Source organism: Solanum lycopersicum, chromosome 2 (assembly GCF_036512215.1).
Source record: "Solanum lycopersicum chromosome 2, SLM_r2.1".
Lineage (NCBI taxonomy): Eukaryota > Viridiplantae > Streptophyta > Magnoliopsida > Solanales > Solanaceae > Solanum > Solanum lycopersicum.
Genome location: NC_090801.1, coordinates 61,128,650 through 61,155,982, shown reverse-complemented (window position 1 = coordinate 61,155,982; position 27,333 = coordinate 61,128,650). Strand labels below are relative to the sequence as shown.

The 27,333-nt window shown below is 30.6% G+C and overlaps 4 protein-coding genes across 5 annotated transcripts; 1 reads left to right on the top strand and 3 right to left on the bottom strand.

Moving 5' to 3' along the window:
• Window positions 1-892: 892 nt before the first annotated feature.
• LOC101256060 (probable F-box protein At4g22030) lies at window positions 893-6,726 on the bottom strand. Its single transcript, XM_069293729.1, has one exon. The coding sequence runs from the start codon at window positions 2,221-2,223 to the stop codon at window positions 1,003-1,005; it is 1,221 nt and encodes a 406-aa protein (XP_069149830.1). The 5' UTR covers window positions 2,224-6,726; the 3' UTR covers window positions 893-1,002.
• A 3,442-nt stretch (window positions 6,727-10,168) lies between these two features.
• Window positions 10,169-11,674, bottom strand: LOC101256350 (probable F-box protein At4g22030). Its single transcript, XM_004233741.5, has one exon. It carries the CDS (start codon window positions 11,595-11,597, stop codon window positions 10,350-10,352), a length of 1,248 nt encoding a protein of 415 aa, XP_004233789.1. The 5' UTR covers window positions 11,598-11,674; the 3' UTR covers window positions 10,169-10,349.
• Window positions 11,675-16,573: 4,899 nt separating this feature from the next.
• LOC101248834 (peroxisomal membrane protein PMP22) lies at window positions 16,574-20,987 on the bottom strand. The gene is made up of 7 exons (XM_004232649.5): window positions 20,743-20,987; window positions 20,376-20,474; window positions 18,693-18,794; window positions 18,307-18,382; window positions 17,208-17,278; window positions 17,037-17,122; window positions 16,574-16,931 (listed from the first exon to the last, which is right to left on the bottom strand). Exons 1-7 carry the CDS (start codon window positions 20,812-20,814, stop codon window positions 16,880-16,882), a joined length of 558 nt encoding a protein of 185 aa, XP_004232697.1. The 5' UTR covers window positions 20,815-20,987; the 3' UTR covers window positions 16,574-16,879.
• Window positions 20,988-21,575: 588 nt separating this feature from the next.
• LOC101249137 (aminomethyltransferase, mitochondrial) lies at window positions 21,576-25,321 on the top strand. Of its 2 annotated transcripts, none has more exons than XM_004232650.4 (4): window positions 21,576-22,027; window positions 22,781-23,351; window positions 24,138-24,256; window positions 24,660-25,321. In XM_004232650.4, the coding sequence occupies exons 2-4, from the start codon at window positions 22,794-22,796 to the stop codon at window positions 25,201-25,203; spliced, it is 1,221 nt and encodes a 406-aa protein (XP_004232698.1). In that variant the 5' UTR covers window positions 21,576-22,027; window positions 22,781-22,793; the 3' UTR covers window positions 25,204-25,321. The 2 variants fall into 2 exon arrangements, with proteins under 2 accessions (XP_004232698.1, XP_010316580.1); XM_010318278.4 differs by having other exon boundaries at window positions 21,777-22,024.
• Window positions 25,322-27,333: the final 2,012 nt, after the last annotated feature.

Genomic DNA, 27,333 nt, shown 5'->3' with positions numbered 1-27,333 from the left:
TTTATATATGATTTTTAATTATGGAAATTTTACTCTAAAATATTTTAAAATTCAATACCTGAATTCATTGTCAAAATTAATTGTTTTGATTTCTATGTTCCGAATGTGACAGAGAGAGTAACTGTTTGTGTGTTTTTCCTCAAATAGCCCTTCAGAATTCAGATAATTACTTCACAAGATATGTCGTTAATAATCTGTTACTTTCTACGTTATCGGCAGAAAAAGAAAGCATGTGGCCACTGTATATTTTAGATTATCTGCGATGCTTTAAGGGAATAAATAAATTCTCCTGACATAAAAATTGTAACGTGGATTTTTTTTTATGCGAAAACACCAAAGAATTTAAAAAGTAATTATTTAAGATAAAATTTTAGTCGAGATGATTTTTTCAAATGTATAATTCAAATATTTGTTTGCTTTTAGTAAAAAATATGTTTGTTCATTATTAAGAGAGTTAATTTTTATCATTCTAATATTTTTATCGAGGTACTATTATTTAATGCACTTATTTCTATTCTATTTTACGTAGATCATAAATTTTCTCACCATATTATATACATAAGAAGGAAGCTCGAAAAAGGGAAAAAGCTAACCAAATATTATACGTATTAACTATGTTGGATTTAATATCAATACCAATTCTCCTTAAAACACCAAGTGCATTAAATTATTATTATTTAATAATATATATTATGTTGATTTTCATACATTGATTTACTATATCGAAAGGCCAATCAAACTATATATATTTTAGAAACAAGTCATGCATGAAGCATTAATCTTTTAGCGTTATATATATCTTATGGTAATTAGTTCTTTAAATTGTTTTTTTTTTTGGTTGCATACGTCACTAATTCAGAAAAGCAGTTAATAAGCTTAAAGAGAAGATTCATTCAAATAAATAAAGATAAAATGAATAAAAAAAGTCATTTCATAATTATACAATTGAATGCAAAGAATGAGTTAGCTAACTCCTAGAACAATAAACAGTTACTTGAAACCTTAAAAAAGTCTGCTTGCAAACTCTTCATTAAGATTTCTCAGATCTGATAAACTCCTTCCTAACTTCAAGGCCACCTTCATTTCAAAAACTTCACCGTTTTCTCTTCTCTCCGTTTCTGTTTCCATCAAGTTTGATTCAATGGATTCTTTCATGTACTCGAAAAAACCAGCGTTGCTTCTATACATCTCAAATACCATTCCAACTTGTCCACCATGTTCAACTGTGTTAACTACACTCGCCAATGCTCCACCAACAATCCCTAACATAGCGCCCCAATTACATCCCTGACAAGCCAAATCAGATTCAATAAACATTGACCCAATTGCTGCTACGCCTGTAAGCAATGGACCAGACATGGCTAAAAACTTGTTCAATTTCAATGCCTTTTTCCCTAGCCTAATATATTCTTCTTGGTCTTTTCTGCCTAACACTCCCATTATTTCCTTCATTTCCTCCTCTAGTTTACTATCCCAATTGTTATTGTTGACACTTCTTTTCTGTTTTCGACGTTGTTGAGGCCACCAAACAGCAGGTTCCACAGAAGATGGAAATTTCTCTAGCATTACTCCAAGAAGTGGTAATGGATAAGCCTTGTCAAGAGCCAATACTCTGTCCATAGCTTCTTTCACATCAATCCCCGAAGGGTGACCGATTGATAAAGTTGTTTCGATCTGATTATATAGATCTTGGAAAAGCCTTGTTGCGTTGCGTTGTTCTTCAGCAAGCTGGGATGGTTGAATTGTGTTGATGATCGTTAACATGCCAGTAGCAGCCAAATACATCATAGTAGATGACATTTTCAGTCCCAAAACAGAATCACCTGCACTACTGGTAGCTGCAATGCCAGCCATTGTAGCAGCTGCTAGGGTAATCCCATTAATGGATGTTAAAAGCATACTGTTCCATTGGCTTCTTTGCTCTCCGATATTTCTATGCATCTCCACTCTATCTGCAACTGCTTCCTTGATCGCGTAAAGCTTCTCGATAACCAGGGGATCCTGATTTGTATCATGAATTAATATTCTTGAAGGACTAAGCACTAGTTCCTCAATTGGATGGATGGTGAATTGTTCATGCTCTGATATTAGCATAGGGAGAGAGGTTTTGTTGGTACGGACGTTGGGAATATTAATTTTAGCTGTTCGTCTTCGCGAAGATGAAGATGAGTTAGCATTAGTACAAGACAATCTCAACAAACTTGAAGCTTGAAGAGTTGCCATATATTGTAAAAGAATGATTAATTAGCTAAGACTTGAAAAAAATTGGAGGAAAAAGAAATGAATGTAGTAGTTGTTTATATGTTTTGTTATTATGGCAAAAGAAGGGTAAAGAGATGAGATTTATATAAGGGAAGTTGGTGCATGAGCAGTACTATTATAGTTTTGTTTGTTAATAGTTGAATTGAATGGGTAATTTAATTTGGCGCAGTCACAATATTTGATATTTGCCTTTGTTGTCAAGCATAATAGGCTGCTTTGACATTGACTTTCAACAAAAACTTTTATAGGGTATGAATTTTGAAATGGCCAAACCCTGGGATTTTCATTTGCTTGGAAATATATTATTCTCTACTAAGATAATATATTCAACACCAATAAAATAAAATGAAAGAATTATTCTCCATCCATCTTTTTAAAAAAGAATAGTCTAGTTTGATTTTACACAGAGTTTAAAAAAAGAAAGAATTTTTTTTAATTTTGTGGGTTTAAATTAAAGTTATGTCAAATGTACCAAAATGTCCTTTAATCTTGTGATCTTAAACATGTCACGTGGAATGTTAAAATTAAAATATTACCAAAAAAGGAAATGAATCATTCTTTTCTAAATGGACTAAAAAAGAAAATAGGATCATTCTTTTTTTAAATAGTGAGAGTAACTTTATATGTGAATATAGAATATTTTTAGGGGTTGTTTAAATTTATAACATTTACATGTTGAAGCTCTTAAGAATAAACCACATTTCCTCTTCATCATATAATTTTCATGAAACTTGTTTCCTAACAAAAAGTAATAAAGTATTTATCTATTTTAATTTTTAATCATATAGTAATTATAATAACAACAACATGAAATTCCCCAAATAAGTTATGGATAGGATGATATGTACGTATATCTTATCGCTACCTTGTAAAGATAAAGACACCAATTTCGAAATAAATATTGAAAATCCCACATTATGTCAAATAAATACAAAACAATGTTGAAAAATTCATGTTAATACCAACAAGATAAAGATATGAGATGTTGAGAATATTGATTTGGGATGTAACTTGTAAGGACCATATTTGCCAATATTAATATGTCAAATATTTATTTGACTAAAAGCTTATAACTGATTCTCAAAGTGTCAAAGGCTGACCTGACTATTTGAATACATATTTTATACAGACAACATTCGCTAAAATAATCAATACAATTGACTTCTTTGGTAAACTGTAATAAATAGATATTAACCGTGGCAATTGTAATGTCATTTGTCATGAAAAACATTTTTTTATCGAATACTTATACTTAGTCAATAAATATATGTGTTTAAACATATATAACTAGCCATTGATCCTGATTAATTAATATATATTTTCATTTTATTGAATTAATTAATCATAATAAACTAAATTAATTTGATTTTAAGAGGATAAACATTTACCCAGGGGCAGAGCCACCACGGAGAATTATATTATCTAGATATAGTTAAAATAATTTAATATGTGTATATAATAGATGTTGAACCCCCTACGGCTACTTCATGTGCCTATTTCTATAATTTTGAACTTTCTCGTTGAAAATTCTGGCTCCGCCTCTGTATTAAAATTAATAGTATAATTTCCATTTTTAGAGTCAAACTATAAGAACTTTGATCATCATTTTACGGTATATATTTTCATCATATTGATATGCAAAAAATTATAATTTATATTACTTTTCGTATAATTTTTGAATATCTAATTTTTTTTTATAAAAAAAATTATCTAATATAACTTTAAAAAAATTAAATTAATTTTCAAAAAATATAACATGACAAATAAAAGTGATAATAAACTATTATATATACTACATTATTTCTCTTATTCAAAGCTAACGCACGCATGACCCATGATTGATGATATCAAAGAGAGGTGGGTAATACATCATTTCTCTCAATATAATTCATTTTTTGTACTTTCATGCACATAATTCTGGCATGCTATACTATGTAAGATCGATTAATGATAGATATTTTACTATACAAACTATAAAGGGTTAAACAACCCATTGCATAATTGGAACTAAATTCATACTTGGAGGATCGATTTTATGATATTACTATATCTACCTTCATATTAGAATTAAGGGGTGGATTTATGTGTTAGATTGGGGGTGCCACGGCACATAATGAACTTGATTGAAACTTCGTATATCTGTATGTATATATATAATATAGACAATATATATTAAATTTACCACCCCAATCTCAAGTAAATACCTGGTACCAGTAGTGAAAGTTCATGTTTTAAACTTCAATGTTGCTTATTCGATTCTAATGAGGCACAATTTTTATGTAAAATTTTATTTTCTTATTAGTAGCCCCATAAATAATCTACATAGTATCCTTTTTCTTTTACATTTTATGTTATATAGACGTAAATTTGCTAATATTTTTGTTGTAATTTTTATTGATTTTTTCTTCCTTTTTCTATTTTAAGCATGAATCCATGTTACATATTTTTCGTTTTAGACTATTTTCAAAAATGTAGTCCTTTTATTATTAAAAATAATTAAATTTTAAATTATTATTTTTACCTTAATGGAATAATTTATATAGTCGCACAAACATTTAAAATTTATTTTAGCCTATAAATTACTATTTTGCTTTAATGAAATAATTTATAGTCACAAAAATATTTAAGATTTATTTTAGAAAATAAATTTCAAAAATGTTGTAATTAGGATGAGGTTGTAATATTTTTCTTCTTCCAACTACTTCTTACTAGCTCCACTCTTTTGTCTAAATTTCAGAAACTCGACAATAGGTTTTTCTTACTCTTTGATCTATTATCTAAAACATTTGGATGCGTATAAAAAAAATCTAATTGTGATAATTTAAATCTTTTGAAAGTTTTAATTTAAAAAATAAAATGCGTGTTGCAATAAATTATAACATAAAAATCTTACTGAAAACACATTTAATTTCTGTTTGGCATTTTTAGATTTTCAGTTAGTATGAGTCAATACTTCGTCTAGGACATTGAAATTATGTATGTGAAATTTTGCGAGCTCTTTATATTCAGTTTGTTATATAAAACGTGAAATATTTATAAATATAAATAATTATGTCATCATTGAGTTTTTTGGAATAAGAAAACTCGCTGAGTACAATTTAAATGGAATATATATATATTTTTATTTTATGTAAATACTAATATTATGGGAAAAAATATTCTTTACGCAAAACTATAATTTTTTTGTTGAATTTATTTATCTCGTAAACTAAAAAGATGAATAACAAAATCAATTCGTCCCAAGTTGCTATTTACAAGAGTCCGGAGCCTAAAGAGCTAAAAAAATTGGAAAAAATTCCAAAAAGGTAATATTAAAAAAATTTCTAACTAAAAAGGGCAAAATCGCTTCTGGAGGAGCGATTTATTGTTTTTTTTAAAAGGTTTGTTTTTAACAAATGAGTTTCTTATTTTTAAATTGTGTATTTTAAAGGCAGCGATTTTAATGAACTTATTTTTTTTTAAAAAAAATTGTATTGTAAATCGCTGCCTTCATATTTAAAGTGGTGAAAGCATTAGGAAACAACCAATAAATTTGATTTGGAACATTCACAACATATGATTAGTGCTTTAACAAGACAAACATGCATCCAAATGAAAAAATTCGAAATCTTTTTAAAAAAAATATTTTTCACTAAAATCGCTGCAAAGGCAGCAATTTACAATACATTATTTTTATATTAAAAAAAAGTTTACTAAAATCGTTGCAAAAGCAGCGATTTAAAATAGGGAAAATTGTATATAATAGCAAACTAATAACCTAAATTAAATGGAATAGCTAGGATTTGATTTAATTGTGCTCCATAGCAAACATTAGCTAAAATTTGTCAGCGTCTCTCTCCCAAAAATCTTGCTCGCCACTCTCCATTCTCGCTCGCCTCTCTAGTTTTATACACAGAAGTGTATAATTCTGTTTCTGTTTTGTATAAAGCGAGAGAAAATTGTATATACACATGCAAAAATGTATATCTTCGTGTTATACACTTAATTATACAATTCACAAATATTTTACTTCAAATATTGCAGAGAAAAAGGCCAACGAATTATACAATTGTGAATTATACAATTGCAGTGAAATACAATTTTCTCTAGCTTTATACAACAGAAGTGTATATATTGTGTTTCTGTTTTTGTATAAAGCGAGAAAAACATAAATCTTCTTGCTATACACTTATAATTATGCAATATAAATACATTTTAGGCCAGCGAATTATACAATTTAGGCCAGCGAATTATACAATTGTATATGTATAGCAAATTATACAGTTTTATATTTGCTATGAAGCGCAATTATACAAAGTTTGCAATAGCATACAAATATGAATTTTTTGTTTGCTATATGTGAAATTTGCCCTTTAAAATACACAACTAAAAAATAAAAAGCCCAATGAAATCATTGCCTATAAAAACCTTTTTCCATTTCAAAAAAAAAAAGTTTTTAAAAAAAACAATAACAAAAATCGCTGTCAAAGCAGTGATTTCAAAAAAAAAAAATCAATCGCTCCTAGAGGAGCGATTTCGCTTAACGCCGTTAAAATAAATCGCTACAGTTTCCCCTTTGGTTAGAATTTTTTTTTATTGTACCCCTTTGAAATTTTTTCTAATTTTTTTTGCCCTCTAGACTCCGGACTCCTATTTACAAGGCCTAAAATAGATTAATATTTGATTAATTTGATGAACATAACATATGACACCCACAACTTTGAAATTTAGGATCCGCCTTTGATTAGATCATTGGCTTTAATAAAGATCAACATATATAATCTTAGGATGTATATATTAATTAATTGTAATTATTTAAATTTAAGAGTTAAATATTATTTATTTCCAAAATTAAAGGTTTACGTATGTAATATGCGATGGGAAGTGCGTATACTTAATAATTCCATTTTGTTATTTTATCTTTTTTCACTTTGATCATGTATTATTTTAAAATATGACTGGACATAACACGAAGGAAGTTGCAATTATGTCAATGCTAACCAAATACAAATAGAAATCATGTACTCCTGCTTTAGAGAACAATGAGGAATTTCCGTCGTTAAAGGTCTATATTTCTCTCCCTAAAAATGTGCATCGATTAGCAAACTTTAAAATATATTTTTGATCTTCGAAATTCATCAGGAGTTCTATTAATACAAATCAATAGTGAAAATTCTTTATAAAACATGTTTCAGAATCAATGAGAACGTTAAATTTCGAGAAAAAAAAGATATTGTTATGATCAAAATATCCCCTCAAAACTCATTTAGATTAAGAATTTAATTTTTTGCCTAAATATCCAAATCACGATATAAGGTCATAAGACTCTAATTGACAACTCTACTAAGCCAAACTCAATGTTCCATACTCAATTAAACTAATAGAACCCCCGTTCAACGCTCGAATCACAAAGTTTTGACCAAAGTCAATCATTTCAAAATAACTCAACTCAAAAGGCTCAAATACACCAAAATCTCACCCGATAGCATCGGGGACTAATCATTCCTAGAACATATAATAAGCAGGAACAGTGAAGGAAAGGAAGTTGGTCATTTCACACATAAAAGTAATTTCTGAAGAAATGGAACATTAAATTATCTATCACTAAAACATGCGTTCATCCTCAAACAAGAAGTAAAAGAAGGTAACTGAAAGAGTTAAAAATTGATGGTATTTACGACACATGTTGGACTCCACTTCGGGAGTCCCGTCTCGTGATATTACTCTTTCGGTCTACTTTTATTTATCACGTTGCGTTTTTTCAAAGTCAATTTGACTAATTTTCAAAGTTAAATTAGATTACATTGATTCAATATTTTAAATAAAAAATATAGATATCAAAAAATATATTAAAAGTACTATAAATTGTAATTTTTTTGCTTATCAATATGATGAAAAAATACATCTTTAAAATGTTACTCAAATTTTTTGTAATTTAACTCTAAAAACAAAAATCATGACAAATAATAATTGACAGAGATAGTAGTTAAGAAGTTTGAAGCGTATTAATGACATTATCTTTAGGCATGTATTATGTATATCTCATGCGTATGCATATATATTGGGCTAAATCCACTTCTTCTATGCCATTTTTCGTGCGCAAGCCCATTAACGACCCTTTCCTAGCCTACTAAAGGCCTTAGAGACTTAGAGTAAGTGACTGTTGTTGAACGGGTCAAAAGTAATAAGAAACTATTTTTTTCAAAAAGAATCATGTATTAAGGTAAATTAATAAAATTGTTTTTTACATGATAAATGTTGAGGAAAAGTTTAAAAAATTCTACTTTCCAAAAAAAATCAAATCAGAAGCAAAAATGAATTATCTTTTTCGAGACTAATATATATATATATTTACCTGTGTATCTTTTATTAGTTAATTAACATATCTCATAAGTTTCACTTTAAGAATTTTATTTATTATTTTTATACTTATGTTATCTTACACTAAGAGAATTCTTTAGGGATTTTCTTGAGGATTAGTATGTAAATTCGTAAGAATGTTATTTTCCTGCAAATTTTATATTAATTCTTAGGAAAATCCTCATGTAATTTACAGTTTTCTTGTGCTGTTAATGTCAATATATTATTATTTGATATATTATTTTACGCATTATTTTGTAGAATTAGGGAAAAAAATAACAATAATATTTTTTGTAAGACAAGAAAAAAAGCAATTAAATTAGCCATCCCAAAAAAATACTCCTTTAATATTGATCGAAAATTAGAATATGTACATTTTAATTTTATTTAATAAAAATAAAATAAAAATTTTAAAATAGATATCTAACATAGTTTCTCTCTATAAAATAATTTTACTATTAAGAGTATATCGATATACTTGTCTTTTTTTGTTATTTGACTCTAAAAACACTTATTAAAAAAATTAGTACAAACACAATTTACTTAAAAGAAGAACATTTTTTAAAAATAAATTTACCTAACACAAATTATTGTTTTCCAAAAGTACTTTTCTAAAATTTAAAAAATATTTGTCAGCCGTTGGCCGCCTACGGATGAATGTTTACATTGGATATGAGCTAATTAATAACCTATAGAATTTGCAGGTGATAACCTATTTGAACCAGTCAAATACTTTTAAAACGGTTAATCGACATAAATTAAGTTCTATCATATATTTTATTTGAAAGATAATAAATTATTTAAATTAAGAAATATTGTCATCTTTACTGGAGGGGTATTGTATTACTATATACTACCCAACCAACCACTACACTCTAACGACTAAAGCATGAGCTACTGATTTATAACACACTACTAGAAATTTGGTCTACTGTCGCGGTTCACCTATTATTGCAATTGACATTACTACCGTAACCATAGGTCTAAGGCTACGGTTACATCAACCGCTACAACAGATAGCGTAGCAATAGAGCTATTGCTACAATTCTGTGCGGCAGTTCATATAACCGTAGCCATACGTTGACCTATTGCCACGGTTCTCATTTGAATTAATTGCCAACGGTTATGTACGTATTGGTACGATTTTTGTTATGAGTTACAAACTATATAAACAGGCAATATGCCTCATAAAGACCTCCCCGATGTGAGATTGAGCTAAGGATGGTCATTACTTTGGCCCGTCCTCATCAGCCTGCCCTTCTTCAAATATTTCTCGATCATTCTTTAAAACTTCCTGCCCTCTGATAGAGGCCTCGCAGTTTCACCACGCCCGTTAAGTTCTATACTCAGTCGAATCACATATCCACTTGTCTTCTCTTTTTTTAATTTGAAGTTTCAAACTTAGTCTTCTGTTGATCACTAGTGAAGCACACAGGATGTGTTTTGGTTCTCTCATTTTCAATGCGTAATTAAAGTTTGAAGTCAAAGAGAACAGTTGAACCAAAAGAGATTGATGAACTGATCGATGAGTAACTGTTATAAGCAATTAACATTTGAATAGAAAGAATGAGTCAACAATTGAAAGGATCTTGTATAGAGTCAAAAAATAATAATTAAGAATCATACAAGCTTGCCCTTTACTGTGCAACTTGTAAACTCCTACAAAGAAATGAGTTAGTCCTATTTGCATAAACATTAATCTGTACTACTGTATTTTGCCAATGCATTATACACTAAACAGTTAAAACTTAGAAAAGCTTGCTCCCAAATTCGTCGATTTCTTCTCCCTTTGATAAAGAAGCAGCAGCAAGATTTCTTAGATCTGATAAGCTCCTTCCTAATTTCAAAGCCAGCTTCAATTCAAACACTTCACCATTTTCTCTTCTCTGCATTTCTGTTTCTCTCAAGTTTGATTCAATAGATTCTTGCATGTACTGGAAGAAACCAGCGTTGCTCCTATACATCTCAAATACCATTCCAACTTGTCCACCATGCTCTACTGTGTTAACTACACTTGCCAACGCGCCGCCAACAATTCCAAGCATGGCCGCCCATGATCCATGAGGAGAATGATCTGCAAATGCAGAGCCAACTGCTGCTAAGCCCGTGAGCAATGGACCGGACATGGCTAAAAACTTGTTCAATTTCAACGCCTTTTCCCCCAGCCTAATGTATTCTTCTTGGTCTTTTCTGCCTAATACGCCCATTATTTCCTTCATTTCCTCCTCCTGTTTACTATTCCATCCGTTCCAATGGTCGTTGTTGACACTCTTTGTCTGTCTTCGACGTTGTTGAGGCCACCAAACAGCAGGTTCCACAGAAGATGGAAATTTCTCTAGCATTACTCCAATAAGTGGTAATGGATAAGCCTTGTCAAGAGCCAATACTCTGTCCATAGCTTCTTTGACATCAACACTCGAAGGGTTACCAATTGATAAAGTTGTTTCGATTTGGTTATGCAGAGCCTGAAACAACCTAGCTGCATTTCTTTGTTCTTCAGCTAATTGTGATGGCTGAATTTGGTTCATGGCCACCAACATACCAGTAGCAGCCAAATACATCAAAGTGGATGACATATTTAGTCCCAAAACAGAATCACCACTACTACTAGCTGCAATTCCAACCATTGTAGCAGCAGCTAGAGTAATCCCATTAATAGATGTCAAAAGCATACTGTTCCATTGACTCCTCTGTTCCCCAATATTTCTATGCATCTCCACTCTATCCGCAACTGCCTCCTTGATCGCGTAAAGCTTCTCAATCATCAGTGGATCCCTTCTTCTTGAAGGGCTAATTCGTTTCTCAATGGGGCTACCATTTGTTGAGAACACACTAATCAACTCTTGTTCCTGTGCTAATCTAGCTCTTCTTTGAAGCTTAGGCAGAGAGATTTTAAATGTCTGATTATTCGAGATATTAGTATTCCCTCTGATCAATCCCCTTCTACATGATGTTGATGAATTCAATAAATTAGACGATTGAAGAACGATTGTCATCGTTTTTGTTATGATATTAATGGATTGAAAAACAAAGAGGACAAAACCTAAAGTTGAGTTTTTGATTTATGAATATTATTATGATATGAACATGGGACGTGTATATATATAGATAGATTATTATTATTATTATAGGGATAGTAGTTAACAGAAATAAGATTGATTTGACTGGATTATTATAAAAGGGGAAATAATAGTATGTTTTATACGTTATTCAAAGTTTGAATTGAATGGGTATAACATGGCTAAGAAGAATATTTCTTATTTTGGCTAGGCCTCTGATTGTACTTACTCTTATTGACTTTCAATATAGGAAAATTATATAATTAAGACCTAATCAACTCTTAATCCGTGTATCCAATTAGGTATTTCATGGGTGATGATACTTGGCATAAATATAATTAAAGAGTGAACCATATTAATTTCGTCAAATTAAGAATTATTCTTGTTAATGAAAAACTTATACAAGTAGCCAATCAGTTGCAAATAGCAATAAATAATAAATAGATGAGAAAAAAATATACAATTAATTATAATAATTTGTGTATAATTATATTATTATTATATTATATTACCTTATAAGCATGAACTCCTAACTTCAATGTTAAATTACTATAATATTCCTAACTTAGGTTTTGATTTTTTCGATAAGTTGTGAGTTTTTCAATAAGATGTGGCTTTTCTCAAAGGGTCGTGATTTATCTATGAGATGTGATTTTTCCACAGAGTAATGACTTTTCCAAAAAGTTGTAATTTTTTCGTTAAGTTGTGACTTTTTCAAAGTGTTGTGACTTCTCGGAAAGATCATGATTTTCATATAAGATACGAAAAATATTTTTTTATACTACCCTTTCCTGCAATACATATAGGGACTTCCTCTTATTTTTCAACCATATTTTTTTCTCTTCTTCTTGCAAATTAAATTTATTGTCGTCGAGTGATTTCAAAGTTTAGCGGTATGTGAAGTACCACTATTCTGTTGAAGTAAGTCGTTCTATCCTAAGAGGGTATATTATATATCCTTGAGTACTTGAGGAAAATAATTTAATTTTAAGATATAAGTGTCAAAAACACACCTATGAGTTTCATGTCTAAACTATCACTTTTTAGTTTGAGAAACACACCTCTCTCTCTTATATCACTCTCATCATAGTATGTGTAATACACTCTCTCTTTTATTTTAAAGAATTTCCACATCACACTCCACCTAGACAACATTTAATCTTGACAAAAAATAACTAAATTATTAGTATTGGTTAAAATTAAAAATTAAAAACTATTATAAAAAACAATATTTTCTTTATTTTATTTTATTTTAAAAGTATTATAAAAAAGATAATATTTTCTTTTATAAAATAATATTATCATTAAAAACCATTTTTTAAGTTTTTATTTTGTTTAAATTTCTTTATAAATATATTTCATTTTTTACTCATCCCCTCCCCCTCCTTAAATACTAATTTAGATATTATTTTATTTTCTTAAAAATAATTCTACCCATCCCACTTAACCCTCTGCTTTCAATTTTTTTTTCAGTGTTTAGATATACATATCGAAAATATTTTTACTTGCCGCCACAAGACTTTTTAAATTTTTAGTTATTTATGTTATATTCGGTGCACTAGTGTATTTTTTTTTTCTAAAAATATATGTACGTGTATATTTAACACAAAATGAGAAAAATGTAAAAAAAAAAAATTAGGAGTGAAGGATTAATTAGGATGGAATAGATTTTTATTTTTTAAAAATAAAATAAAATCAATTTCTATTTGGGGGGGGGGGAGGATGAATGGGTGTTTTTTTTTTTTTTTGAGGGGGAGGGGAGGATGAAGTATGAAATTTTTAAAAATATTTTATAAATGACTTTTAAAAAAAAAAAAGGATGGGGGTTGTTTGGAGGGGGGGGGGATACGTGGAGGAGGTGGTGTAGTGGGGTAAGAAAAGTAATTTAATTTTTTATATGAATAGTAAAAATTTAATTTTTAATTTCTAAATTAATATTAATATTTCATTATTTAATTTTAATCCATGTGGAATGTCATATGTCAAGGTTTTTTCAAATAAAAGAGAAAGTGCATTACACACACCACTGAGGTTGTGTTTGTCAAATTAAAAAGTGATAGTCGAGGTATGTAACTCATTCTCTCAATAGTTTAGGTATGCAACTCAAAAAAGTGAATAATTTAAGTATGTTTTGACACTTATCTCTAATTTTAATGATATAATAGTTAATTTTTTAGCTTAATATACACACGAGAATGTAATGTTCCAATATATAAAGTTAACATGATGTAGTATAAATTCATTTATTTTCTTGTTAACAATTCTCTTGTGATTTAGATATATGCTTCTGAATAACTTCTTTCAAAATTTAGAGAATATTCACGATTTGTTTTTGATGCTCAAGACAAAAGAACGACTTTATTTTTCAATGTTACTCATGTGATTTAGACTTCCAGAAGTGTGCTTCAAAATAGTATTACTATATAAAATTGTCTTTTATTTTACATATTTACTATTTCTTAATGATTTAGTATTTTAGACGAAAAAAATTCATATGACTTGTAGTAATGTCACCTGAAGTTAGTATAAATTTAATTTTTATTATTTATTTAATAGCTAATTTTATAAGATAAATATTTTTATTAATGAAAACATATATTTATAAGTAGGTATTTGTTTTTAAACTAAAGTATTGTATATGTCACAAATTTATTATCAAGGAGATCTCCTAACTTGAAAATATATTATTTTAATATGTTCCAAGTTTTATTTTAACAAAAAAAACTCAAACAAATGTAAAATATGTGAATATATAAAATATAGTTGTTCTCTTCACATGTTTATTTGATATCTAAACAATTTAACAATACACATGAAAAACACATTAGGTTAGATGACAAGAAAAATACTAATCAAATATTATTTATAAGGTAATATTAGTGAGATAAGACTAATTACATGATTCAACCTCATAAAATATACATAAATATATATATAATTGCATTTAACTAATAAAATTTTTTCTTGATCATCTTTATAGGTTTATGTGAATGAGAGATTTATATGGTGATTCAAATTGAACATTCATAAAAAAATCTGCAACATCTTTTTTTTTCAAATCTTATTATTTAAATTTTCACTTAAATAAACAATACTATTTTTCATATCATATATTTTTTAAATTGATAATCACGTGCAACGCATTTATCAAAAAATTAGTTTGATATAAAAAAGACATTGCTAATACAATTACTCATACTGAGTTGGGCAGTTGGCACACCATGTAGGAAGATTTACGTGTTAACAAACCCCTTGTGTTGTTTTATGGCTTAATACATAGTCGTTCTCCTAAATTTCACATGTGAACCAAGTTTCGTTCCAGCAGTTTATGTTCAGCAGGTTATGTGTGTTTAGAGCTGGTGGTTAATCCTGTTGGGCCGGTCTGGCCTAATTTGAGATTTAATAGGGTTGGACTAAGATTTTTGAAGCTCATCTAAAAAAAAAACTTTTTAGCCCGACCTGAATAAGTCTGCTGATTTGTAGGATTTGAGATATATCAGTAGGATCAGCCCGTGGGCCAATAAAAATTAATTAAAAATATAATATAATATTAAAATTTAAAATTAAAGAGAATTTAAACTCAAAACAATTAATTTAATATTTATATCTAGTTATACTTTTACTTGAAAAAAAAACTTAATAAATATTATGAAGATAATTTTATTTGTGGATTTAATTGACAAGTACTAATATTAACATCATGTAATATTGTTTTGTTGATATTTATGATAATATTTGAAATTATAATTTATCATTTAATTTAATAATTATAAAAAATATAATTTTTTTTAAAAAAGTAGGCTGGCCTAGCAAGCCTATAGCCAACGTACTTGTAGGTTGAGCCAACCATTTTCTGGCCCACACGAAAGTTGGAATGGGCTAGCCCATATTGACAGCTCTGTGTACATTATCATTCGTCTATTGCATACGTTTTTATTTTGAATTTTGTGGGTTCAAATTACGCGTAAACTTTTGTGCGTGTATCATTTTTCTGTTAGATAATTAAGTTAACTACATAAAATATGTCTATCTCTATTAATTATGTGTATCAATTTCAAGTAGAAAATGTTGGGAGTTTACTATTTATTAAGGTGAATATGTATTAAATAAAATAACATAGTATTTTATATGATTAACCTCCCGAAACCTAAAAAACAAATGAGTACACATTTTTAAAAAAAATTCCAAAAACTTGAACTTAAGTGTTGAAATTTGAAACACATGGATTTTCATTTTTGTGAAATTTTAGAATAGTTTAGTTTCAAAAAATCATATAAATCCAAATTTGGACATATAATATGAGTAGTTGTCAATTCAAATTTGAACCTGTCAAATATACTCAACTCTATTTCAAATATCAGAAAATTCTTATTACCAGCCAGCCACTGTTGAAATCGCAAAGCTCATCAGTTTTTACTTTCCTAAAAGCATTTTTGAGTTTAATATACCTCATGTTCAGTTCAGTTCAGCTCCACTACTAGTGTGACCGTGTTGACCTTTTACTACCTCAGCTAAAATTCTAGCTCAATACATATGTGGAAAGCTCTGTTTATATCTCTCTCTCAAATGTCTAACCTATTGATTCGAACACTAAAATGTAATTAGGGTTGGCATGAGGGACACAATATGTAAATGATTTTCGTTTTTTTCTGAAATGTCACATAATGTGAAAGGTTTAATTGACCAACACCATTACTACTATGCAAATTGTTGTTGAAAAGTAGTGTGGGAAATTCTCATGTAGACAGTCCAAAAAATTGATTGAAAAAGTTTAGAGAAACGCACTTTGATGTTTCATCATTTGATATTCTGATGTAACCATCCTTGATCCAGGACTTGGTATACAAATAACATCAACTCAGTTTCAATTTGGCCAAATGCCAAAGTAATATGGCCACATTAACAATGTTGAATTGTGAAACATAATTCACTGTCATCACTTGCCACAATCTTGTTTTTTTAAGTCACATTTGAAAAGCATTGTTTTTTTTTTCCTAACAGACAACTTTTCACATTACCATGGGTGCAACATTCTGCCTATGCACTTGCCCAATGAAAAGGGACAACAACCAATTTATCGCTAAATGAACTTTGTCTTGGTTCTGAAGGAATCAGCGAAAACATGAAAATCAAAACAGAATAAGCAATTCCAAGCTACCATTTTCAATTCAACTAACACAAGGAGATGTTTCCATGTTCATATATCAACTTGGAGGATTTCAAGCCTTTTTCAAGACCATCGACCTTGCACGTAGATTCAAAAATATTCCCCTACAAATTGATAAAAGACAACATCACAACACTGTGGAATCATAGAGATGGAACATGTTTGACAGTAGCAGAAACAGTAACAAGAAGGGAAATTGCGGTGCATACCAGCAACATGCAATAATGCTGTGAAAGACTACTCTTAATTGCAGAGGAACATACAAGTGATTTACCCACCCAACAACTGGCCAAAACTGCACATTTATAAACAATTACTCAGCATTCACTGAAGAATAGAACAAAAAACATTGAACTTGGAAGAGGGCAAATTTGACTAACCGCCCACGCCGTATACTGCACTTTTGGATATTCTCTCTTGATATTAGATTTCACCTGGATCCAGGGTCTTTCTGTGCAAAATAAAAGATAATATTGCATATTCAGTCAAATATGTTGTTCCGTGTGTAGATAATCTTACCTCTAGCTAATGAAAGGCAAGCAAACTTAAATGAGCCAGACTCTTATAAGTTCCATTCCAGCAGCCTTCAAAAACTTGTACTAAATATGGCTCGACGAAGGAGAAGAAACTTGTACGAAAATGAGAAACTCATGGTTTAGTTCCTTTTAATGGAGCATCATCATCTCTTTTAACTGTTTCTAGGATAGGATGGAAGGTAAAATTCCTCCATTCACTAGTTTATGGATGAGTGGTACAACATTTTCAGTCCCTCTTTCAGAGAGTTCAAAATCTCCTTTATTACTTTGTCAGTAATAAAATGTAGAAAACCTCATATGACTTTTCTTTTTAAACTTCCTCTACTCACACCGTCTCTCTTTTTACCCAGCAAAACATAATATAAATATTTATTTGAATAAAACACTCATTGAAGTAAAGTAGAGACTGTTTTCAGTGATCTCCTCATTTTAAGGATATTTCCCACAAGGTCCAAAGAAGAGAAATGGGAAATAATTACGCAACATTTTTGTTAAACTAGAAACATAAATCAAGGATTTGAGGCTTTCACAAGGCAAAAACTAAGTACCTTATCAAGCTTTGTACAATTGTAAGGGTTTAAAGAGATAAACTGTTTGAACATGCAAATTGAATAATTTTAGTAACAAAACAATGTGTTTCTGTAGATGAAATGCTTTTGATAAAACTGAATTCAAAAGATAACATTTTGTTTCCTTTTTTTCTTTTTGCCACATGAATAAAATGTGTGTTGCTGTTGTAACTCTTTTAAATTGAAGGTTATGACTTTCATCAGCCCCTTTGAGTTCTTAGATAACAATCCTAATTTGATTGCTCAAGGACAGTTTTATCTACTTGACATTTGGTTGTACAACATGATGTTGAGTTTTGGCGTGATAATATATACCATGCAATAGTTTATATGTCAGAATGTTAAAGACAGTGGTAACTCAAAAGAAAACTCACTTTCAATAACCATTCCATAGTAAACCATGAAAAGCAAGTTATTCCAGGGTGACACAGTAATTTGTTCCAGCAACACCTGAAATAATCAATATGCAAGTTCACATTCTTGTATATTTATCAGCTCACTGTTTATTTACTTCTTTACTTCTTTCTCTATCTGGTAATATTATTTAGCAAAACAATAAACAAGTGCTAAATTCAAGTAGGCAAGTTTAGCAATTTATCACGTCATGAGTATACAGTCAAGCAGTTCTATTGATATAGATCCATGTAGGAGGTAGATCACATCCATAGAGTACAAGGTAATGTGTAACATCCATGTACAAGATACCCTATCCTATTTCGTGAAGCATACTAAATCATCCAAAGAAAAGAGGGTTTAGTACCTTTTTGGCAACTGTACTCTTGTCTTTCTTCCCCTTGAAAAGTTTGTCCAGTAATAAGTGAAGAAAATGCCCAAATGGTCCAAGATAGGCAACACCAAAAAGCTGCATGTAGTTACAGGTGAAGCAGATGATGACATCCCAAATACCAACTTATTCACAAAGTAGAGGAATATGAAACACGTGATACCAACTGAATCAAATGATTTTGCCATGCAAGTGTCAGTAATAACGCTGAAATTGAAGAGAAATTGACACATAATTGCAACTAAACTTAACCTACCCCCACAACAATTCTGCCTAAATAACAAGCTAATTGGGGTCGGTTGTATGAATCCTCTGTATCCATTCACTCGTCGTGACTAATGTTAGCCAGGAGATGAACTTTTACTTTGTATGCTCACTGCCAACTACTTGCTCAGTATTCAGATTCTCAAGCCTCAAAGACAAATCTTCAAAGCAACTCAAGATATTAAAGCTAATTCAAGTAGCACTCCATACTAGTTAGTTGTCAATTTTTTGAAACACTTCCCTTTCTTCTGACTCCTAATTTTCTAAGTCCGTGGTGTGACAAGAAATAATATTCCACATGCTACAGTTCCAACTTGAAATATCTCACTCCAGTTTTCAAATTTGACAATCTAAATAGAAAATTAAAGGATTAGCCAGAAATAGCACCTCTTTAACGCAACAGAGGCTACCGTCCAATACTCAGTGCAGAAGCCTTTGTGCAGTAGGACCAGTATGAGTAAAGACATTTCACGCAAAAGAAGAAATATATCTGTAACATCCTTTGTGGCTCATAACCAAAACACTTCTTCCCGTAAGTTGTAAAATTTTCATTCAGAAGAAACACTAGAATCTGATATAAACTTACCCATTCAACCCTAGATGGCAACCGAAATATTTACCCAAAACCGAAAGAAATTGGGTTGGGATTCTCTAGAACAAAAAAATAAAGCCATCTTTTTGGCATGTTAATCCTGTTTTTTTAAGAAAAATTTGAGAAAAGCTGATCACATTGCATTGGGTTACATTTTTAATTACCACTTCCATCCAAGCCAGAGAGCATGTTAACACTGCATTAGTTTGCTTTTTATATTTAGTTTCTGTATCTGATTCAGTTAGAGGCTATAATTGATTTATACTTGGTATTACATAAAAGATACCATGGTTTAAGGCTGAGTAATCGAGGCATAGGAGTTCTATATTCCAAGCTGCAACATCGAGTGTTTGTTCTATCTTCTAACCTTGATAGACAGGTTTACAAAAACAAGTAATTATGGGTTATATCATGCTTCCTGGAGTATTAGTAGATGCACATAAACTGGCCGGTTAACACCATCATCAGAAAGCAATGAAAGAGACTAGGGTCTAAGGTAGTGTACTAGTGTTACAGAACCAAGCGAATTTTTAATGAAAAGACACAGACAGCAAACCTCTAAACCAAACATGAGGCACTCAGGCCAGTATATGAAACTTTACTGCTACTTCTTTCTGAACCGGAGGAAAAAAATCGTTAAAAGTATCATGAAGTTTACTAAGTCATCGTACTCAAGCTCAGATACGTAAATGCAACCATGGGAGTGCTTACAAATTGCAATTATGACCTCCATTCTACCACAAATATATTTTTTAGTACTAGAAAATATAAACCTCTGCAAATAGAAGGTAGAGGAGCCGTACCACTTTGAGAAGAAGGCGTCTAACTTGAAGCTTCTGAATGCCAGTGATCTTCTGAGCCACTAAATCACTGATCGCCGACAACACTCCCGCCGTTATTGCCTGCCATTTAGGATTCAACTATCATAGATTCATCGAGTACCAATTCTGCTAAAACTTCAGCAAAGTTGGCAAAAACTTCATGAAAATGCAGGGGAAAAAGATGAAATCTTTGTATCAAAATAGCAACTTCTCGACAAATTAAATAAGACCCACATCACAATTGGGCAAACAATTCAAAATATCCAGAAACCGCTCTTCACAAATCAAGAAAAAGAAGTTGAAAGAGAAACAAAAAGATTGGTAAAAGAAATTGGGTAAAAGGTTTGACCTTTGTTCGTAAAGGGTGTTGCTGAAGCTGTAGCAAGTACTGTTGGAGACCCTTTTTCGCTATCGACCCCATTCTTCCTTGTCTTCCTTCACTTTGTTCACCTTCAAGATTTGAGAAGACGAACAGATTCGATCTTTATACTTTACTCACTAGCTTCTTTGACTTCCATTACATTGAGACCAATTTGGTGAATCTGCTTCTAATTTTGGCACACGTTGCGTGGGACCATCTAAAACAGCCAAATTTGTAGGTCATTTTTCCTTTAAATTTTTTGTTTTTTTAAAAAAAATACTTGTTTAAATCATATTTTATACTTCTTTTTAAAAATACATGTAATAAATAAAAAATAATGGTCAAACATAACTCCAATTTTGAAAAGTCCAAATTAAAAAGAATATTTTTATTCATTGAATGTAAATGCACTATACAAATATTTAAACAGAAGACAACAATTGCTAATTGTTAGACAATGGAGTCCATTTTATTTTATTTGCCTACTTGTAATAAACTTTGTGAGGAATCTATTTACAAAAAGAATTATTTTAAGAAGAATATTGGAGGTGACGCTCTGATTTGGGCCTTGAGAACACTGATTTCTCATGTGGGCTTGAAGGCAAACTAGTTGTGAGCTTTGAGGCTTAAAAGCCCAGCCCTCAGATTTCTTCTAAATAGAAACAGAGTTATAAGTTTGGAGCCCAACACAGGAATCAAAAGTACCCCAAAAAAGAGAAAAGGCTCGTCTAGGCTTTTTATCTTATTTTGTGTTGGTCTTTAATTTATTTTTGTGTCTTATGACTAATACTCTAATTGAAAGTTATAGTTTTCTATCGTAATAAGAAATGACTTCATTTTTTAAGAAATTTTTACATGATTAGACATAAATTCGATTGATAAATGAAAAAGAATTAGAGTTAAAGGGCTTGTGAAAGAATGAAAATACCACCCATACCAACCAAAGAACCAAATCCAAAAGGTGAAGGAGAGAGAGGGAGTATCCAAATTCCTACCACTCACTAAAGATGAGTTCTCTATTTGTAATAGAAAGCCTCCTCCACCCACTCTTCACCACCAACAAATCTTTTCTCTTTTTTTTTTTTTTAATTATTTAAAAAATATAAATATTAAAAATATATTTTTCCTTGTTGCCTACCACCAACACCAAGATTGGTATTTATCAGATAAAAAGGCCTTGTCATTTTATCAGTTGGTATGAGTAATAAACTCTTATAAGCTCTCAGATTTATCTTTTCAAGAATACAAAAAGATTCAATCTTTTTGAAAGGTGGTAAGTCTTCGGATTATCTCTTCTTCAATTCTTCTCATGTAATTACCATTAATCTTGAAACACAAGATTGTATTTTTTTTTTTGTTCTCTCTTTCAGAGATCTGTCATTGTATCACCTTATAGATCATTCTATTTGGATCTGAACTGCTGAATGTTGTCCAAATTTTCACACTAAATTGAACTTTCATGGAGTTCCTCCACCTTCAAACAGATAAAAACAATTGGCCCTGATTGATTTAATGTTGTTATAATAATCCTAGGATAGGCTAAATTACATCAAGAAAGTGGAACTATTCTAAAGTGGTTGGTTCTGGGAGTTCAACATTAAGAAGTTCTGATGTGATTTAGGATGGATAAAGGAGTTAAGAAAGAATACTACTGAATGTTATTGAATCAAACGGATTAATCCATCTGTTTGTGAAAGTTTATATGCTCTTTAAGTTCTTCTTTTACTTTAGCTATTGACATTTTGACCATTCTTTTATAAAATGTCTCATGAAAAGCTAAATTATTGAATACTTATCCAGAAAAAAAGTTCACACAGAAAGTTTTGCATTCCTAGATGATTTAGAAGTTGGTTATGATTATTCACATGTTCTGGCTTTCTGTTTATTCTTGGCACTACTGGAAATGGTGTTTTTGACAGTTTCTCAGTATGATTTTGATATTTTTGAAAATTAGATGGATTCAATTTTTTTGCATTGAAAAATGATGAATCTTATTGTGTGGATGATTTGTCTGTAAACTGGTCAGACTATTTGGAAAGATGAGGGGAGGATTGTGGCAACTTGGACAATCGATCACCAGACGTCTGGCTCAGGCTGATAAGAAGACTATTGGTCGTAGATGCTTTGCTTCAGATGCTGATCTGAAGAAGACTGTTCTGTATGACTTCCATGTTGTCAATGGGGGAAAGATGGTGCCTTTCGCTGGTTGGAGTATGCCTATCCAGTATAAGGACTCAATTATGGACTCAACAGTAAATTGTAGGGAGAATGGTAGTCTCTTTGATGTTTCTCATATGTGTGGGCTAAGCCTCAAGGGGAAAGATACTATCCCTTTCCTGGAAAAGCTTGTTGTTGCTGATGTTGCTGGGCTTGCTCCTGGGACTGGTAGTCTCACAGTCTTCACAAATGAGAAGGGAGGTGCAATTGATGATTCAGTGGTCACCAAGGTGACTGATGATCACATCTACCTTGTTGTAAATGCGGGTTGCAGGGACAAGGATCTTGCACACATTGAGGAGCACATGAAATCATTCAAGTCAAAAGGCGGTGATGTTTCATGGCACATCCATGATGAGAGATCGCTTTTAGCCCTTCAGGTTAGCTTGTTCTTTCCAACAATTTGACATGCTATATGCTTTATATAAATATTCTCTTATTATGAAGTAAGTAATAATGCTAATCCCATGCACTAAGAACCGATCAAAGATTGAAAAGGGTGCTTTAATAGTCAAGGATATGAGAAAGTGATATCCAACATCCCAGTGGATACAGAATGTCAAAAATATTAAGCTCATAGAATTTCAGACTATCTGTAGAAGCGTGGGATTTTTCTAGCTTAAGGTAATTTGCACTTGATCATATCTGGTGATAATGTATAGATCCAAAAGAATATACTTTCCGGATGACCTTTTCTCATTGTATCACTAAGTTATTTTCTTTTGATGCAGTAAGTTATTTTCTTTCCCTTCGTGCAAATATTGCCGAATCATGCATATTAATACCTCACTCTTCTGTTCTTTCTTCCTTATCTAAAACTTTATTTTCATCAGTTTTGGGGCTCACTTCTGTGCTAGCAATGCTTTTCCACCCCACTCTCTAGCCCAACTCCTTCAACCAACAAAAAGAATGTGCAACTTGCAAGATATTACCAAACAATCTTCATCTTCCCCACAATTAATTATCTTATTTTCTTTCAATGCATCTCTCGAACTAATGTCTTTGATTTTCAGGAAACAATTTCTTTCATTTTACTGCTTTTCAGGAAATAATTAATCTCTTTCATTTTCTGCTTTTCAGGAAATAATGTTTTTTCATTTCACTTCTTTAAGTTGTTTGATTGTTTCACTAGTTACTGATTATTTTTCTCGATTTCTTTTGTTCAGGGACCCCTTGCTGCTCCAGTTCTTCAATATCTGACAAAAGATGATTTGAGCAAGATGTACTTTGGGGAATTCAGGGTTTTGGATATCAATGGGGCACCATGCTTCCTCACAAGGACAGGGTATGCTTCTGCTCTTGCTTTCCTCTTCAAAATTGAGTGCTGACTCTGCCCCGAGAAAAAGCAATCCTTTAGTTTGATAGACTTTTTCAAAAAGTTCAAAATCAGAATCACTTCAGATAAATGAAAAAAGGTCCAAGCATTTTCATCGGTTAGTTTCTTTAATTGTTTAGTAATGGGTTAACCTGGCTTCTGTTATGGTCGAATACCCCTTTGTTATTGCACAATAATGTGTAAAACAGCTGCAACTGTATCCATAAAGTAACTTCTCCATGTTTCTTGTCATTCAGTGAGCTATTTTCTTATGCAATCATTTCCTACTTCTGATGTATGATTGGCACTTGATCCTTGCACAAGTAATCTTGACTTGCGACAGCCCCTCTGACATAATGTGTATTTTGAGCAGGTATACTGGTGAAGATGGATTTGAAATTTCAGTACCTTCAGAAAATGCTCTTGATCTTGCAAAAGCTCTTCTTGAGAAATCAGAAGGGAAGATTCGGTTAACAGGTTTAGGAGCTCGTGACAGTCTTCGTCTTGAGGCTGGATTGTGCTTATATGGTAATGACATGGAGCAGCACACAACACCTGTAGAGGCAGGGCTTACATGGGCCATAGGGAAGAGAAGAAGGGCAGAAGGAGGCTTCCTTGGTGCTGAGGTAATACTAAAGCAAATTGAAGAAGGTCCTAAAATCAGGCGAGTTGGCTTTTTCTCTTCAGGCCCACCCCCTAGAAGTCACAGTGAAATTCAAGATTCAAATGGACAAAATATTGGAGAAATCACCAGTGGTGGTTTCAGCCCTTGTCTGAAGAAGAACATAGCAATGGGATACGTAAAAACGGGTAACCACAAGACAGGGACTAATGTCAAGATTGTGATTCGAGGAAAGTCTTATGATGGGGTGGTTACCAAGATGCCTTTTGTACCCACCAAGTACTACAAGCCATAATAACTCTATGTTGCCTCTTAAAAACTTGTTGATGCCTCTAATTTCTACCTTGTTCTTACTGTTTTTAGTGAAAGTATAACCGGAATACTTCAATCTACATGTTGCTGTTTTTTGCTTATGAGTTCCTTTCTTGCTTTCTTGCATGATATGTGTATTTTCACTTTTGCATTCCTCTGGCATGATCTCAGTAAATGTAGTGTAGTGTGTACATGAATTATACATCAGTTTTGAAGAGGTAGTATAATGGAAGTATCATATCAAGGGTATGGCCATATTTGCAATGACAAATGTAAAATGTGATGAGCCACATTAGGAGTGATTCCGGCGTCCGTTGTCAAAGTTAAATTTGTTTCTACTTATTATGCAACAATCAAAAACTTCTTTAACTTCTGCAGAATGATATAAAATGAGAGAAAGATGCACCAACCTATGTACAGTTTTTACTTTTGTCATATCGCATACTTTTTTTCTTTTTGCTTTTCCTTATCTGCCATGGAAAAAAGATGTCCCCTAATTATACACAAATTAGGGGTGTCAAGTGTCAAAAAGGGCGGATTATGTTTGAAATTGATCAAGTTAAAATGAGTTGAATTCACAAATAGGTTGGGTTAAAGTCAACCCAATAGTTGCTTCATGCTTGGGCTAAAAATGGGTTGGTTATGATCCACTAATTTGACCCAATTTTTTCTAATGGTGGTCCACTCCTAATACCCGAGAATCGAGCCTTGTCTCGACACTTGGGACATAAGACTTGTATACCAATTGTAAAAAACTCATTTATGATTTTATGTATAATTTTATATAAAATCAATTTATCTCTCCTATCCCAATTACATAGTTTTTCTCCTAAAACCACTCCTCCAATCTATTTTGAATTTTAAATTTCATAAGATTTCATGAACTTCCTTTTGTCTTGCTCTCAATTTTCGCAGGAAACCCATGAATCTATTTTTATTTTTTTCCCCTTCATCAACAATTGTATACGTATTATGCTTCTTAGTTTTTCATATAATTTTTTTTAAAAATCTTTCTTTCTCATCATATTACAAGTTGTTTAAAATCAGAATGAAAGATTCATCTTAATATGTAAGAATTACCTGTTTGAATGTCATGTATATAGTTGTTTGCACAATGAATTATTCTATACAAAACTTGATCAAGGTAGTTTGTATTGTTATACTCATATTTTAAGTTTTTTTGTATATTCAACTAGTTATATATGTATATAAGTAATTACTTTTAAAAAAGATACACTTATTTGTATAATAATTTGTTTTAAATCACAATTTTTTTATACTTTACGTTATTATATACAAACTGCTTAATGGATTTGTGTATATACAAGTACTATATTCATATTTTTATTTATACATATACAATTACTTATATATGTATATAATAATTAATTTAATAAAAATCAAACAATTTATATTCATTTTATTTACATTTGTATATAAATTTGTTTATACGTATACAATTTTTTGTATATTTATTTTATTAACATTCGTATATAAACTTAAACTTTTTTTTATACATATACAATTTTTTTTTATATATTCAACTAGTTATATATGTATATAAGTAATTACTTTTAAAATTTTGGTACAATTATTTGTATAATAATTGTTTTAAATCATATTTTTTTTGTATTTCATATTATTATATACAAAACTGCTTGAGGGATTCGTGTGTATATGTATATAATAATTAATTTACAATTTGGTGCAAATTAAATAACTTATATTCAATTTATTTACATTCATATATAAACTTTATATATATTAAAAGTTTAATTTCCCCATAAACAAGTTTTTTATGAATTTTCAGTCACAATAGAATTTTTTTAAAAAAAATATTTTTAAATGTTTAACTTAAATTATGAAATGTGTAAATGTTTGTTAACCATATTTAGGGCTATTGTTATTATTTAATGAAAAATAAAATATAATATAATTTTTAAAAAAGTATTTTATATAAAATAAAAAATTACGTAACAAATTATACTATACCCACAAAATATAATTATGTAAACTATACCATATAATATTATTTCGTAAATTTAGTTTGTCATATAAAATTTTCCCTAAAATGAACAGAAACCCATTAGTTACATAAACTGCGTTTTGAAAA